Source organism: Elephantulus edwardii, unplaced genomic scaffold (assembly GCF_000299155.1).
Source record: "Elephantulus edwardii isolate Elephantulus edwardi_28Jun2011 unplaced genomic scaffold, EleEdw1.0 scaffold00133, whole genome shotgun sequence".
NCBI classification, from domain to species: Eukaryota; Metazoa; Chordata; class Mammalia; order Macroscelidea; family Macroscelididae; genus Elephantulus; species Elephantulus edwardii.
This window is the reverse complement of record NW_006399883.1, coordinates 2,786,690-2,803,695: the sequence shown is the minus strand read 5'-3', so window position 1 is coordinate 2,803,695 and position 17,006 is coordinate 2,786,690. Positions and strand designations below refer to the sequence as shown.

The following is a 17,006-nucleotide window of genomic DNA, read 5'->3' as shown; positions in this document are numbered from 1 at the left end:
ATAAAGACACTGTCACATACAGCCAGAAATGTACAGTCTGAAGAGGAGAAAATTGATGACTGGGACCTTATAAAGATTAATTTCCTGTGCACATCACAAACTTTTTCCAACAGGGTGAAAAGAAAACCAAACATTTGGTAATACCATCTCAGAAGAGTCTCTCCATCTCACGTGTGTTAGGCATGTGGCAAGGAAGGGCTAGTCCTTAGAGAAGGACATCATACTTGGTAGGAGGAAAGGATAGCACAGGAGAAGAAGACCCAGGATGAGATGGATTGACTCAGTAACTGAAGAATTAGGATTAGGTCTGTTGGAGATGAGGAGTTTGTTCTATAAAAAAAAATGATAAATTGCTGGCTTATTCAACAAAATAATAGAGAAAAGACACAAATAAGGAATGAAAAAGATTTTGTCAATATGGTAGCAGAACTAACTAAAATAAAAAGAAATAGTAATAGACTGTTAAGAGGAAATTGGATTCATACCCATTGAAACAGTATTCAAGAAAACAAATGAATGGTCAAATCTGCTTTCAGGGAACTCTTTTGAGTGTTTCTAAAGAGCAAGATATATCAGTTTAAAGATTAAGGTATGCCCGATTCAAGCCATGTTGTTATTGTGTGCCTTGGAGTTGGAACTAACTCATAGCTGACCCTCTGGCAAGTTTTTAGAGGCAGTAAATAATATAGGAGGAGATTGATCGCTCACCTTCTGCCACAAAGCAGCTGGTGGATTCCAGCTATACTTTCAGGTGCCAGATTCTTATCACTAGACCACCAGAGCTCCTTGGCTCAAGCCGTAGTGTTTTCAATTGTATACACACATATGAAAATTGTACAATAAATAAGGAAGATTGATGAAAATTGATGCCATTAAATTGTGGTGTTTATCAATAATAATTAATATACCAAGGACTACCAAAATGATGCTGTTTTGAATAAGTGCAGTCAGAGTGGTACTTAAAAGCAAAAGTGATGAGATAGTAACTAACATTATTTGACACCTTGTCAGAAAGAGCTAGAATTTAGGAAAAGATACCATGCTTATAAAAGTAAAGAGTCTCTACAACCAGGGGAGGATAAAATAGATGATCAGGACCTTCTAAGAATCAAATCCCTATCATATCCAAAAACTTCTCCAACAAAGTGAAAAGGAAAACCACAGACTGGGTAAAAATATTTGGTAATGACATGTCAGATAAGGGACTTATATTTAGAATCTATAAAATACTCAAGTACCACAATAAGATAAAGATAAATAACTCAGTTGAAAAATGGGTACAGGATATGAAGAGATACTTCACCAAAGAAGACGTTCAGATGACACACAAACACATGAAGAAATGTTCAAAATCCTGAGCTCTAAGAGAGATGCAAATCAACACAACTATGAGATATCATCTCACCCCAGTAAGAATAGCAAACTTTAACAGAACAGCAAACAGCAAATGCTGGCGAGGTTGCGGTGAAACTGGAACTCTTATTCCAACTCTTATTGTTGGTGGAAGTGTAAAATGATGCAACAACTATGGAAGGCTGTATGGCTCTCTCTCAAAATGTTGCAAATAGAAATAACATTTGATCCAATAATTCCACTACTGGGAATATACCCCAAAAAGACCATAACTGACACCCAAGCAGAAATATGCACACCCATGATTATTGCAGCTTTGTTCACAATAGCAAAGAGTTTGTAACAACCAAAGTGCCTATCAACAAATGAATGGAAGCTGTGGTATATTCACACAACGGAATACCATGCTGGTTTGAAAAGAAAGAACACATGAAACATTATACAAAATGGGTGACCCCGGAGGACATTATGCTGAGTGAAATATCTGTCACAAAAGGACAAATACTGCATGGTGTCACTGTTATAAAATGGGACTGATATCCAGGTGGGGGGGGGAGAATGAGAAATATGGGATAAATTATATATACTGCATTGAAACAGATGAGGGAGAGAACTGTTTAAAAGGGATATATGATGAGGCATTATTGTCATAACAGGAGTCCAGAACGAAGGCTGTATAGTGGATTGGACTTAGGGGGAGGGATTGTACAACAATGAAATAATTTTTCTTTTACTTTTCAAAGAGAAGAGTGAATTTGGGGGGAGGGGTGGGCAGGCAGAAAAGTGCAACAGTAAATGAATGAAAATCCAAAGTCTCTATAAATTTTCATTAAAATAATTTGTTGTTTTGTTATGTGCCATCAAGTCGCCTGCAACTCATAGTGATCCTATGCACAACAGCCCTAAACCCTCCCCTATCCTGTGGCTGTCTCACTGTTTCTGACATACCCACCCCCCTTACTCCAGTCACTGAATTAATCCACCTCACAGCTTTAGTTTGCTTGGCTCCATAGTCAACAGTCTTGGCACCAGCATCCAGGAAATTAAAAGGCGCATTGCCATGGGAAAGTCTGCTGTTAGGGACCTCTCCAAAGTATTGAAGGGCAATGGTGTCTCTCTGGAGACTAAGGTGCGTCTGATACAGGCCATGGTCTTCGCAATTATTTGTTATGCATCAGAGGGTTGGACAATGACCAGGGAGAATTGAAGGAGAATTGATGCCTTTGAGCTGTGGTGCTGGAGAACAGTATTGAGAATACTATGGACTGCTAGGAAAACAAACAGATTTGTCCTGGAAAGGGTTAAAGCGGGTGGCTCCTTGGAGGCAAGGATTATGAGGCTTCATCTAACATACTTAGGACATGTTGTGAGGAGAGACCGGTCCTTAGAGAGGGACATCATGCCTGGGAGGGTGGAGGAACGGCGCAGGAGAGGAAGGCCCTCTATGAGGTGGATTGATTCAGTGACTGGGGTAATTGGGATGGGAGTGTCAAAGACGGTGTGATTGGCACAGGACAGGGCGGAGTTTAGGGTTGTTGTACATAGGGTTGCTATGAGTCGCAGGCGACTCGACCGCACATAACAACAACAACAACAACAACAACAACATAGAGGGTCTTCCTCTCCTGCGCTCTCCCTCCACGTTCCCAAGCATGATGTCCCTCTCTAAGGACTGGTCACTCCTTGCAACACGTCCAAAGTATTTCAGATGAAGCTTCAGAATCCTTGTCTCCAAGGAGCAGCCTGTTTTAACACTCTCCAGGCTGAACCTGTGCATTTTTCTTAGCAGTTCATGATATATTCAATACTCTTTTCCAGCACCACAGCTCAAAGGCATCAGTTGTCCTTTTGTCCTCCCTCATCGTATCCAGCTCTCTAATTCATAGCAAGAAATGGCAAAGACCAAGTCCTATATTAGGTGCACCCTAGTCTACAGAGTGACACCATTGCTCTTCAGTACCCTGGAAAGGTCCCTAACATCAGACTTTCCAATTGTGGCACATCTTTTAATTTCCTGGCTGTTGGTGCCAAGATTGTTGACTATGGAGCCAAGCAAACTAAAGCTGTGAACAATCTCTCTCTGTTCACCATCCATCTTGATGCTGCCAATTGGTCCAGTGGTGAGAATCTTTGTCTTCTTGATATTAAGCCTCAATCCATATTAAAGGCTGCAGTCCTTGATCTTCTGTAGCAAGCACTTCAGGTCCTCTTCAGTTTCAGCAAGCATAATGCAAATTGTTGATGAATCTTCTACCAATCCTGCATAACAATAATAAAAAAAGAAAAGGAAAAATTTTTTTTAAAGTAGAGGGTCAAGAAAGGATAGGAAAGCCCTCAACAAAATGCATTGACCCAGTGATTGTAACAATGGCCTTAAGCAGAATGGAGATTTTGAGAATAACATCCAATAAGTCAAATTTTCTATTTATTGTACGGGGGTTCACTGTCAGCTTGATGGCACCTAACAATAACTAAATGAACTGAATTCTATCAAGTGAAGTAATTGAATGAGTATAAAACAAATTCCAACAAGAGTCTTGGCCCAGGTAGATTCATTGTAGAATTCTGCCAAACATTCAGAGGAGTGTTGACATCAATCCTATTGTGACTATTTGAAAATATAGAAACAACTTTTAAACCATAGGATTTCCTTTATGAAACAAATATAACTCTGATAGCAAAATCAATTAAAAACACAGCTGACGAAGTGGTCTGGTGGTATTTGCACCGCCAAAAGAGAGGTAGGCTGTTTCAGTCCATCAAACAGCTTTATTGGAGAAAGGTGTGAAGTCTTCACCTGTGTGATTTACTGTCTCTGAAAAGCTACTAAGATTCAAATCTGACTCAGTAGTAGGTACCAACAATCTATACCAGAAGCTCAGTGGTTCAATGATAAGTAGCTCTGATGCCAATCCAAAAACATGCAAGCTCAGATTCATTAGTTGCTCTGCTTTGCATGAGAAAGTTGGATAATCTTATCCCATGGGATTTGTTGTTTTTAGGTGCTATTGAGTCAAATATGACTCATAGTAACCCTATGAACAAAGATCTGAACTTTGTTCTATCCTGTGCCATCCTCATACTTCCTGAAATACAAAAGCCCATCATTGCAGCACTCACCATGCCAATCTACCTGGTTAAGAGTCTTCCTCTCTTTTGCCGACATTCCACTCTTCCCAGCATCATGTCATTTTCCAAGGAGTAGCCCCTCCTAGCAACATGTCCAAAATGTTTGAGATGACACTTCATTATTCCTGCCTCCAAGGAGCAATCTGGCTGCACCTTCTCCAAGACATATCTGTTTATTCTTTTGGCGGTCCGTGAGATATTCAGTTCTCCAATACCACAGTTCAAAGGTGGCATTTTCCCTCAGCCCCATCCTTATGTATTGTCCAGTTCTCAGATGCATAGCAAGTAATAAGAGAGACCATGGCCTAAATCAGTTTCACCTTAGACCTCAAATTGATGTAATTACTCCACAATAATTTAGAGAGGTTCCTAACTGCAGATTTTTCCATTGCAATGTGTCTCCTTATTTCCTGACTACTGGTACCGAGTGTGTTAATTGTTGATTCAAGCAAGATGAAGTTTTCCACAGTTTAAATCGTCTCTCCATCCGTCATGACACTGCCTAGTGGTCAAGTGGTAAGAAGTGTTGTTTTCTTAATATTGAGAAGCAATCCATAACAAAGGCTGCATTACTTGATCTTTTGTAAGAAGTGCTTCAAGTCTTCCTCACTTTCAGGAAGCAAGGTTGTGTTAACTGCATAGCACAGGCTATTGGTGAATCTTCCTCGGATCCTGATGCCATATTCCTCTTCATAGAGTCTAGCTTCTTGGATAAGTTGCTCAGAAACAAATTAAATATGTATGGAGAGAGAATACTACCCTGACACACTCCCTTCTCAATTTTAAACCATGCAGTATTCTCTTGATCTGTTCACACAATAGCCTCCTGGTCCAGGGATAAGCCATTCATGAGCACAATTAATGCTCTGGGAATCCCATTCTTCTTAATGTCAACCACATCTTGTTATAAGATCCACAAAGTCAAATGCCTTTGCATAGTCAATAAAGCAAAAATACACATTCCTCTGGTGTTCTTTATTTTCAACCAGGATCCATCTGAAATCAGCAATGATATCCTTTGTGCCATGGCCTCTTCTAAATCCTGCCTGAATTTCTGGCAGTTGCCTATCTATGTATTGTTCTAGCCATTATTGAATGATTTTCAGCAGGATTTTGCTTGCACGTAATATTAATAATATTGTTCGATACTTTCCACATTCAGTTGGACAACCTTTCTTGGGAATGGGAAAAATATGGACTTCTTCCAATCTGTTGGCCTCCCAGTTTCCTAGTAGAGATTGGTGAACTGCATCTATTAATTGAAATAAATCAATTAGTATCCCATGTGATTTACTGACTCTGAAAATCCTCAGTGTGAGCTATGAATCAGTTTCTATATGGTACATATTAACAACAGTATCTCTTATGAGTATAGACACAGAAATTCTCAACAAAAAAATAGTCAACTAAATACAATATATAAAACTAAAGTATCAACACTAAGGTATCACTGAGATTTATACCTGGTGTTCAAGACTAGTTCAACATTAGAAATATAATCAGAGCAATGTACTATATAGATAAAACAAAAGTATCACATACTCAAATCCTCAGATACGGGAAAAGAATGTGATATAATCTAATCTAACACCAATTCCAGATAACTTTGAGCAAAATAAGAATTGCAAAATAATTTCTTAAAATAATTAATAACATTAACACAAAAAATGACCAATTTTATTACCAATATGGACAGAAAGCAACTAGCTTGCAAATAGGAAATAGAAAAGAATGCCTTCTGTTACCAGTCCTACTCAATATTGTACCAGAAATTCTAGCTAGGACAATAAAAGGAGAAAAATAAATACAAGACATCCAAACTAGTGAAAAAGGAAAACTATGACGTTCCAGGTTGAACCTGTTTGTTCACCTGGCAGTCCATGGTATATTATATACCTAATATCTGAAATAATTTGTACCGGTAGTATCCACATTAATGAGGTCCATTAAAATTATGTTATGTTACTCTCACCATACAATTTTAAATGTCTCCTGATGCCTTTTATTTTCCCACTGAAAATCACTTATTGTATTGTCTTTTCTTAATGATACATGTTTGATTCATTTTGACTTTGTGTATAAAGATTGAACTTTTAAAAAATTTTATATTTTGTGGACTTTTTATTTTTATTTTATATTTTGTATAGTAATCATTTTTCAGGGAACTCATAAATCCTAGGAAATGTTGCTTCTCTCCCAATGGCCCCACCTCTCTAGTGGTTTTAATCCATCAGCTACTCTGTGACACAAAGATTAAGAATCTTCTCTCAATGATTTAGAAACTCATGTGAATTAGCCCTAGAAACACACTGAAAGGTCAACTATAAGTTGATTCCAACTTGAAGGCAACGAGGTTTTGGTTTTGAGTGTTCTCATATTCACCTAAGGTTGTGCTGCACACAGGTTGTTGATTCTTCTTCATATATTACACATTCGTCTTCACATAGTACAGCTTCTAAATTACTTGCTCAGCGTAGAGATGGGATAGGCATAGAAGAAGAATACAACCTTGATGCATACCTTTCCTGATTTTAAACCATGCAATGTTCCCTTGCTCTTTGGACAACATCTACTTGGTATAGGTATAGGTTTAGGATAAGTACAGGTAAGTCCTCTGGGATTCCCAATTTTCTTAGTGTCATCCATAATTTTTTATAATCCGTATATACAAATGCCTTTATATAATCAACAAAACAAAAATATTTCCAGTATTCTCTGCTTTAAGCCAAGATCCATTTGAAATCAGTGATAATGTTCCTCTTTTGAATTCATCCTGAATTTATAGTGTTTACCTGCCTTTGTATTTTTCTGCTGTGTTTGACTAAACGTCAACAAATATTACTCTTTGCCAAAAGAATAAACAAGATTAACCTAGAGGAAGTGCAACCAGGGCAATCCTCAGAGGCAAAGATGGTTAAATATCATCTTAAATACCATCTTAAATACTTTGAGAATGTGAAAAACAACCAAGTCCTTGAAAAAAAAGGCAATATGTTAGGAAAGGTGGGATACTAGAGGAGAGAAAAAACCTTGACAGGCTGGATTAACACTAAAGTGGTAAAAACAGGCTTAAATATGTTAGAAATGGTGAGAATGGCACAGTAAAGGGCAAAATAAATATCTCTAGTTCATAGGATACTTATGAAAGAGACAGAGATACACAGATGTAGAGAGACAACAACATATTCCCTTAGATGCTGCCCTGGTGAGCTCACCAGGTTATGCCAAGAAATCTGAAGGACAACCACCTGGCTATTAACTGGAGGAGATCCATATTTTTTCTCATTCCAAAAAGAGATGACCTGACTGAGTGTGGAAATTATCGAACAGTATAATTAATGTCACATGCAAGCAAGATATTGTTGAAAATTATAAAAAAATGATTGGAACAGCATCAACAGTATATGGCCAAATGTGCAGGCTGGATTTAGAAGAGACCATGGCACTAGGGACATAATAACCAATGTTAGATGGATCTTAACTGAAAGCAGAGAGTACTAGAGGAGAGTCTACCTGTATTTCATGGACCATGCAAAGGAATTTGACCATGTAGATCACAACAAAGTGTGGCTAATTCTGAGAAGAATAGAAATCCCAGAATACTTGATTGTGCATATGCAAAACCTATACTTAGACTAGGAGGCAGTCTTTAGAATAGAGCAAGGAAACACTGCATAGTTCAAAATTAGGAAAAGTGTACTCCAGGGATGCATCTTATCTCCAAATTTTTCAAATTATATGTGGAACATATCATCAGGGAAGCTGGGCCTTATGAGGAGGAATATGGAATCAAGATTGGAGGAAGACTCATCAACAACCTGAGTTATGCAGATGACACAACCTTGCTGGTTGAAACTGAGAAGGACCGGAGGCATTTGCTGCAGAAGATCAAGAACTTCAATACAGATTGAAGTTCAACATCAATAAAAACAAAGATTTTCACCACTGGAACAAATGGCAGTATCGTTATAGATATTGAAGAGATTGAGATTGTTGATAACTTCAGCTTGCTTAGGTCCACAATCAACAGTCTTGGTACCAGCAGCCAGGAAATCAAAAGACAAATTGCACTGTGAAAATCTGCTGTCAGGGACCTTGCCAGGGTGCTGAAGTGCAATGATATCAGTCTGAAGGCTAAGGTGTATCTGATGCAAGCCATGGTCTTTGCAATCACTAGCTATGTGTCAGAAAGCTGGTTAATGACTAAGAATGTTAAAAGAAGAATGAATGTCTTTGAGTTGTGGTGTGGAGAAGAGTATTGAACATACTATGGACTGCCAGGAGAAGAAATAGGTCTGTCTTAGAAAGGGTAAAACCAAACAAATTTTTCCTCAGAGGCAAGGATTTTGAAGCTTCATCTTGCATACTTAGAGCACATGGCCATCCGGAGGGTGGAGGACAGAGCAGGAGAGAAAAACCTTGGATGAGGTGGATTGACATCGTAACTAGGACCATGATATATGTGTCAAAGTCAATGTGTGACTGACTCAGGACAGGGCAGGATCCAGGGCTGTTGTACACAGGATTGCTTTGAGTCACAGATGATGCGACAGCCTATAACAAAAACAAACACATGAATAGAAGGTGACTTGATGGTACATTACAACGACTAATTTTAACTTGGGTTTCTTGTCTAGTGTGTAGCATTGCTTTCTGTAGAGAGGAAGTCCTCGGTAAATGATTTCTTAGTTCAATTCTTTTTATATAGTGGTAGCAATCAAGTGTAGACATATGTGTTAATTTAGTACATATAGCACTATTATTGAAGAAAAACAAAAGAAAAAGAAAGGAATACTTCTGGCTGGTGATGAAATAGGTTACATTTTGGACTGGTAACTTCGGGTTTGGTATTAGGAATCCACTGTCAAAATTCCCAGAGATAAAGAAAGTCTCCTCCTGTAAGGATTTATAGCCTCAGAAACCTGACAGTGGGCTGTCATTTGCCGGATTCAACTAAAAGACAGTAGCTTTTGTTTCAATATTTTTGTAAGCAAAGGCTTTATAATGACGATGATCCAGTCTCACTTGATATTAAATAGTACAATTATCTAGCTGCATCTCTGAAGAATATTATTCTGCAAACTTATTTATGTTAAATGATATGGACAGTTGCAACCAATGAAGTCATCTATGGATGTTGTTCCTGCAGTTCCTGTGGAGTTATTGCTAGTATTTCCCAAGGTCCCTTTGCTCTTATTTTAATTCCAGAGGGAGATCATTCTGACCTTTGCCAAGGGAAAGTCCTCAAGGAACTAGAGTGTGTGTCCCCTGGTAAGAGTGAGTTTTTCAGGGCTCCTTGATGATGAAATAGTAAGATATCTCTCAGAAAAAATATCTAAGATCATGTTTGTTCTGCTCTCCAGCCACAGGATTTTCTCTTTCTCTCTGGTCACAGGGAGCATTAAATATTTTGGGAAAAACAAAAACAGAAAAACACAGTTCGGTGTTTGTCTATAGCACAGTTTCCATGTGGCATTCAAGTCATAGTATGTACATTAAATGATTCTCAGCAACCAGTAATGGAGAAATAATTTATTTCCCTTATGAGTCAGTGGAATGCAGTTTAGGCATAGCAATATAGCCTTCTGTAAAGAAGAAATTGCAAGGAAATTTAACAAATGCTATTTCATTTTTTTGACATATATAACGAAGTGAATATAAGCTGTAAGTACACCTGGAAAGATTTTATCCATCTTGTCTAGGGAGTAATGAAGAGATAGGAAAAATTATTACACAATAATATCTTTAAAATTTGGTAATTTGTTCTGTCTGAAATAATATACTTCCTCAGACATTAATTTTAGTGTGTATGGAGAAATTTTATTTTAAATTAAACTTACAAAATTTTGATAAAATAATGTAAGCTTGTACATATTGTTATTTTTTAAATTAAGGCTTTGCCATTTTTCCACCTTACACTATATAAGTGACAGTAAATCCTAAAACTTTAATTCTGATGAATAATTAGGAAAACATGGTATTGATTGATGAAAAGGAAAGAAGAATTCTTGGGGATGGTGTTTATGTGACTCTTTTCTAGATTTATTTCATAATTTTTTTACATAAATATTTTGATCTCTATTTTTATCCTATGAGTTAAAGTAATAATGTAATATTCCTTTCATAATATGAATGAGGAAAATACTGAATTCTTGGTATGATAGGAAGAAAATAAATGCAAATATTCTTTCCTAATGAAATTGGGAAGCAAACTAGAAAAAAAAGTTTAAAAATTATACTCCAAGTTCTTCTACATAAACCATTTAAAAAATCATAGATTATAGAAATATTGCTAACGAGAATATATTTCAAAAGCTATTTTGATTAGTGCTATAAGGTGCAGAAAGTACAATTTTCATTTGTATTATCCAGACTAATATGATAAAATAGTTAATATTTTAAAAATATTAATAACTAAAAGTTGGTCTTGTGTTATGACCAAAATGTCTCCTGTCCACACAAACAGTACTTGTTAACTTAATAAGATGTAACTAATAATTCCTGTTACTTGTACCTTAAAAAGTTCCTATTTCATCAACATTTTATCTCAGAGCATGTTGATTTTTGGTACAACTCCTAGATTTTTTATGCAATAGTTTGTAACTTCCACAAAGTTTAAATCCACATACCTAAAGCTATTAGAGATCTTTGAATCAATGTTTTATTTCAACTGTTCTTTACATTGTGATACATGTTTCACAATAGTATCATTATTGCAGCCTATTATTTTTAGGACAAAATATTTTACAAGTATATAAACATTTTGATTATTTTTTTATAAAAATAAATTTTACTGTCAATTTATCAGCTGCTTAAAGCATTGAAAGAACTGAACATTTGTAAGAATAAATAGATAATAATTGTTATGCACGGGCAGTTTGGCCTTCGATATATAGATAATATTCTTTAATCTATAAAGTGCTGATGCATAAATAATGGCAGTAGCACATTGAATTGATCAGTAGTGAAAGTCTAGCTTGTGTGAAATGGCTGGTGGTATCATATACTCACCAATAGAGAATAATCTCTATATAGACAGGTTTGGAAGCAGGAGTGGCATCTCCTTCCTCACATGCCTCTGGAAACTCTGTGAACTTTGAAAAATGACAATTATTATAGAAAGGCTTCAGGTCTTTTTTTCATAGGGTCACTATCAGTCATGCTCGACTTGACAGCAATCAACGACAACAAACAATTATTCATTTGAAAAATAGTTTTTACTTTATCCTTATTAACAGTATTTTGACACAAAACACAGTAATTGCTATGTATCTATTGGTGTATTATGTTATCCTAATACTTTTCTAATGCTAGAATTTCTGACTTTTAATTTTTTTTTCTTAATTAATCTATCTACAAGAGCCTCTAAAGATGTAGTGTGTTGCCCTTTGGACTGTTAACCCACAAGTAAGGCAGTTGGAGGTTCAAATTCAATATTTACTCCACAGGAGAAAGATGGGCAATGTCCTCCACAGTTTAGGAAACCATGCGGGCTATGATTTACACTGTCCTTCAAGGAACTGGATTTTGGTATGGTTTGATTTGTAATTGCTTCGAGATGGGCAAGATCTCGTGGCCGATTGTGTAATGAGTTGTGCTGCCAACCAAAAGGCACATAGTATAAATTCACCAGCTGCTCCATAGGAAAAAGATGGGATATCTCCCGTGCAATTAACAGCCTTTGGAAACCACTATAGGGTCAGTTATGAGTCAGTTCTGACTCAAGAGCACCTAACAACATGGGATAGACGTTTTAAAAACAAACATGGGGAAGATTCCCAACCCATTGACTACTAGTGGAGTTGATTCTCATCTGAGGCTGTACATCTTAATAGCAGGAGACTGCTTATCTTTCTCCCAGGGTGTAGAGTTCCTGATGTCTAATACCTGTCCTAGATGAGAAGCCTTTTGGGTTAAGTGGTGCAAAGCTACACATAATATCACTAAAGCTCCAGGTAAAGGTTAATGCAGTTACAAGATTACATGAAATAAAAATCTCTTTTGTGCAAATCTTTCTTTTCTAGTTTTCTGGTGGTAAAGAGTGGCACTGCAAACAGAAGTTCGGATTCACTCACCATCTACTCTGCAGAAGATTGATGAGCAATCTCATCTCGTATGGTTTACAACAAATGAAAACCTACTGGAGGTTCAGTTGTGAGCTGGTCCTGACTCTATTGCACATAACAACAACAGTAAGAATTTCCTGGAGATAGCATTTATTCATACGTGGAACTTCCTCTAAAATATAACTGATGACATAAATGAAGAGTTATAAAGTCAAATTGCACAAACCTCTTTGTTTCAACACAGTTACATGTCTGAATGAGAAACTCTTAATCCAGTATGCTCTTAACTAGCGTCATGATCTATTGATCTGCAGTATGTTGAATAAATAAATTTTATAACACTACTGGCTTAAATCCGCTCAGTGTGATAAAAATGGACTGTCTCCTACCATTAAAATTTGAAGCCCCAAAAACACTATGGAAGGTCCCTATGAGTCTCAATTGGCAAGATGATGGCAATGTGTTTTGGTTTTGCTTTCTTTAAGGGAAGCACCTTAGTGGCACAAACGGCTTATGCTTTGTTTTTGAACAAGAATTCACATCATTCCACAGATTTGCAAAATCAAAAGTTTGGAAATGTGCTTTCATATAGATTACAGCCAAGAAAATTCTGACACACCTCCAGTCTGTAGTCATGGGCTTTTCCATGAGATAAGATCAATACTAGAGCAACTTGCTTATTAAAATTTTAAGATAATTTGGTGGTGCAACTGTTTTAGCACTTGACTACTATTGAAAGATTATTCATTTGACCCTGCACAGCAAAACTACAAGAGAAAAATTTCCAAATATCTACTTTTGAAAAATCACAATTGAACTCTATGGAGTGTAGTGGTAATCTCGCACTCTCTCATGCATAGGGTGGATATAACTTGGAATTGACAGAACAGTAATTGTTTTTGGTGATTTGGGTTGTGTGTGTGTGTGTGTATGCATGTGTGTGAGAGAGATATTTCCTTTTTCTTAATTATCATTGGTAGATTAAAAGACAGTCGCTGAATCTTGTTCCATCTCATCTTCAAACTCTTCAGTTTTCAGTTTATTGATTTATTCCAAACCAAGGAAGATGAAATATGGATGTGACAAATCAAACTACAGTAACAGAGTTTATCTTTCTTGGTTTTTCTGGGGTTCCTCAACTTCGGCTCACTTTATTTGTGATGTTTCTTATTGTCTACTTACTCTCTCTCACTGGAAACACACTTATCATTTTCATTGTTCTAATGGAATCTACACTTCAGACACCCATGTACATTTTCTTAGGAAACTTGTCTTTTCTGGAGATCTGGTATACAACAGCCACAGTGCCTAAACTGCTAGCCACTTGTCTAGCACAGATTGTGACCATTTCTGTCACTGGTTGTATAACTCAGTACTATTTCTTCTTCTCCATGGGAGCTACTGAGTGCATCCTCCTGGCTGTGATGGCCTATGATCGATACTTGGCAATATGCAACCCTCTTCGCTACTCATTACTTATGAGCCTTCAGATTTGCCTTAGATTTTCAGCTGGATCGTGGATTGGAGGTTTTATTGCTCCACTCTTACCGACCATACTTATCTCTTATCTCAACTTCTGTGGACCTCAGAAGATCAACCATTTCTTCTGTGATTCAGACCCCATTTTCAAACTCTCATGCTCAGATACATTCCTGGTGGAGGCCTTGGGATACACATGTAGCTCTGTAGTGATTCTTAGTTCTTTTCTACTCACTATGTCCTCCTATGGACACATTGTGCTCACAATAATCCGACTGTCTTCCAGGGAGGCCAGGAAGAAAACCTTTTCCACCTGTGCCTCCCACCTGACTGTTGTCACCATCTACTATGGTACCATCATCTTTGCCTATGTTCGTCCTCCAGCCAAATATAACTTCACCATCGGTAAAGTGGTGTCAGTATTCTATTGTGTGGTCACCCCATTGGTAAATCCTCTCATCTACACACTGAGAAACAAAGATGTGAAGAAAGCTTTCAAGAAAATTCTAACACAGAAAACATTGACCTGGACCAGAAATGCCCAAGCTTTTTAGGTTGTAACCGAAATGAGTAATTAAGAATGAATTCTCAAAATAGATTGGTAAATTATAAATATTGGCAATACATTGCAAAACTGTTATTATATAAAAAGAATATCTCTTTCAACATTAGGTTTTGGTGATAATGTAACATAAATAATTATTCTATTTAAGAATGATATTGTTACATAAATGAGAAAATAATGCAAGGTCCCTCACATAAGATGAAACTGAAACACAAATTTTTCCAGTCCCACATAATGTGTATTTTAATATTCCCCCAGAAAATTTATTAGTAAGTATGAGTAAAATAAATAATAAAATTTAAAACCTCTGTTAAATAAATCAGTGTTCTATCAGTGTTCTACCATCTGAAAAATAAACCGGTAAAATCTCACCAATTGTACCTCAAAAATGTATTTACTCAATAAAAACTTGTTTTCAAATACATTGAAAATTATTATGTATATTATAAAAAGTTATCGGTTTAATTTAGTTATAAATGTAAATAAATCTGGGTGGTTTTATTAGAAAAATATCTTTAAAATATAAGACAACTAGAATTCTTCTTGGGAAAATGGAACCACAAATTAATGAATCTACACACTAATTTCAAAGTTGAGCAAGGGTAACATGGAAGGTAAAAAAGAAAGAACTTAAAAATTGGCATTACAAGGTAGGCTGTTAAACTATCATGATATAAGTAAAGCCAAAATTCTTTGACCTCTATAATACATCCATATAGCTAAGTGTCCAACAGAATTTAATCTGATTTACACAGCAATACTCACAAAACAAATAACAAAAAATCCAATTACAGTGGATTTTCATTATTATTTATCTCTTTTCTTATGGAAGAAAAATCTTTTGTGTGCTAGAGGAAATACTTTCAGCACTAAATTTTTACCTATTATTTTTCAATGACAAGAAAACATAATGAAGTCAAGAGTCCACCAATGTTTCATATTTTCTTAGTTTATAGTTTGATATTGTTCACAGCTTCAGTTTGCTCGGCTCCACAGTCAACACTTTTGGCACCAGTAGCCAGGAAATTAAAAGACATATTGCGATGGGAAAGTCTGCTCTTAGGGACCTCTCCAAAGTACTGAAGAGCAATGGTGTCTCTCTGGAGACTAAGGTGAATCTGATACAGGCCATGGTCTTTGCTATCACTTGTTATGCATCAGAGAGTTGGACAATGACTAAGGAGGATAGAAGGAGAATTGATGATGCCTTTGAGCTGTGGTGCTGGAGAAGAGTATTGAGGGTACCATGATGGACTGCTAGGAAAACAAACAGATTCATCCTGGAGAGGGTTAAATGGGCGGCTCCTTGGAGGTGAGGATTCTGAGGCTTTGTCTACCATACTTTGGACATATTGTAAGGAGAGACTGGTCCTTGGAGAGGTACATCATGCTTGGGAGGGTAGAGGGACAGTGCAGGAGGGGAAGACCCTCTATGAGGTGGATTGATTGAGTGACTGGGGTAATTGGGATGGAAGTGTCAGAGACAATGCAGTTGGCACAGGACAGAGCAGAGTTTAGGGCTGTTGTACATGGGTCGCTATGAGTCCCAAGCGACTAGACGGCACATAATAACAACAACAACAACAACAACAACAACAACAACAACATAATTTGATAATATATTCTGGTAATACTTAAATCATAATATAGAACATTTCTGGAAACATTTTTATTTAATTCTTTATTTCTTTTATAATAATGTTCTAGCAGAGATTTATCTAGCTTTTACATGGGTGGTTTTGTAAGCCTACTCTCCTGTGGTTAATTTCTAGTTTTATGGCATTGTGATCTGAGAAGATACTTTGTATTATTTCAGTGATTTTAACTTGCTGTTGGTTTGTGTCCTAAAATGTGATTGACTCTTGAGAATGTACCATGTACACTTGAGAAGAAAATGAATTGAGTTTGAGTTGGGTGCAGTCCTCTGTGTAGTACACATCCACAAGGCTGAGTTGACTGATTATGTAGTTTAAATCTTTTGTATCTTTGCTGAGTTTCTTTTGAGTTGACCTATCCTTTGGTGTGAGTGGTGTGTTGAAGTTTCCTACCACTGTTGTTGTGCTGTCTATTTCTTTCTTCAATTCTGTTAACCATTGTTTTATGTATTTGGCAGGTATTTCATTGGGTGTGTTAGTGCTGACCAAAGTTATATCGTCTTGATCTATTGAATCTTTAATCAGTATGTAATACCCTTCCTTATCTTTTATGATGATTCTCATTTTTAAGTCTATTTATCAGAAATTATAATTGCAACTCCTGCTATTTTGTGCTTGCCATTTATTTGATCTATTCCTACCTCCTCAACCTTTGCTCCTGAATCTGTCTTTCTCTTCATTTTTTAGATGTATCTTTTGCAGGCAATATGTTGATGGACTACCATTGACTGCTGGGAGATCAAACAGATTTATCCTGGA

At 36.7% G+C, this 17,006-nt stretch overlaps 1 protein-coding gene across 1 annotated transcript; it reads left to right on the top strand.

The window, feature by feature from the left end:
- Positions 1 to 13,621: 13,621 nt before the first annotated feature.
- LOC102870994 (olfactory receptor 5A2-like) lies at positions 13,622 to 14,581 on the top strand. Its single transcript, XM_006894010.1, has one exon. The coding sequence runs from the start codon at positions 13,622 to 13,624 to the stop codon at positions 14,579 to 14,581; it is 960 nt and encodes a 319-aa protein (XP_006894072.1).
- The last annotated feature ends 2,425 nt before the right edge of the window (positions 14,582 to 17,006 follow it).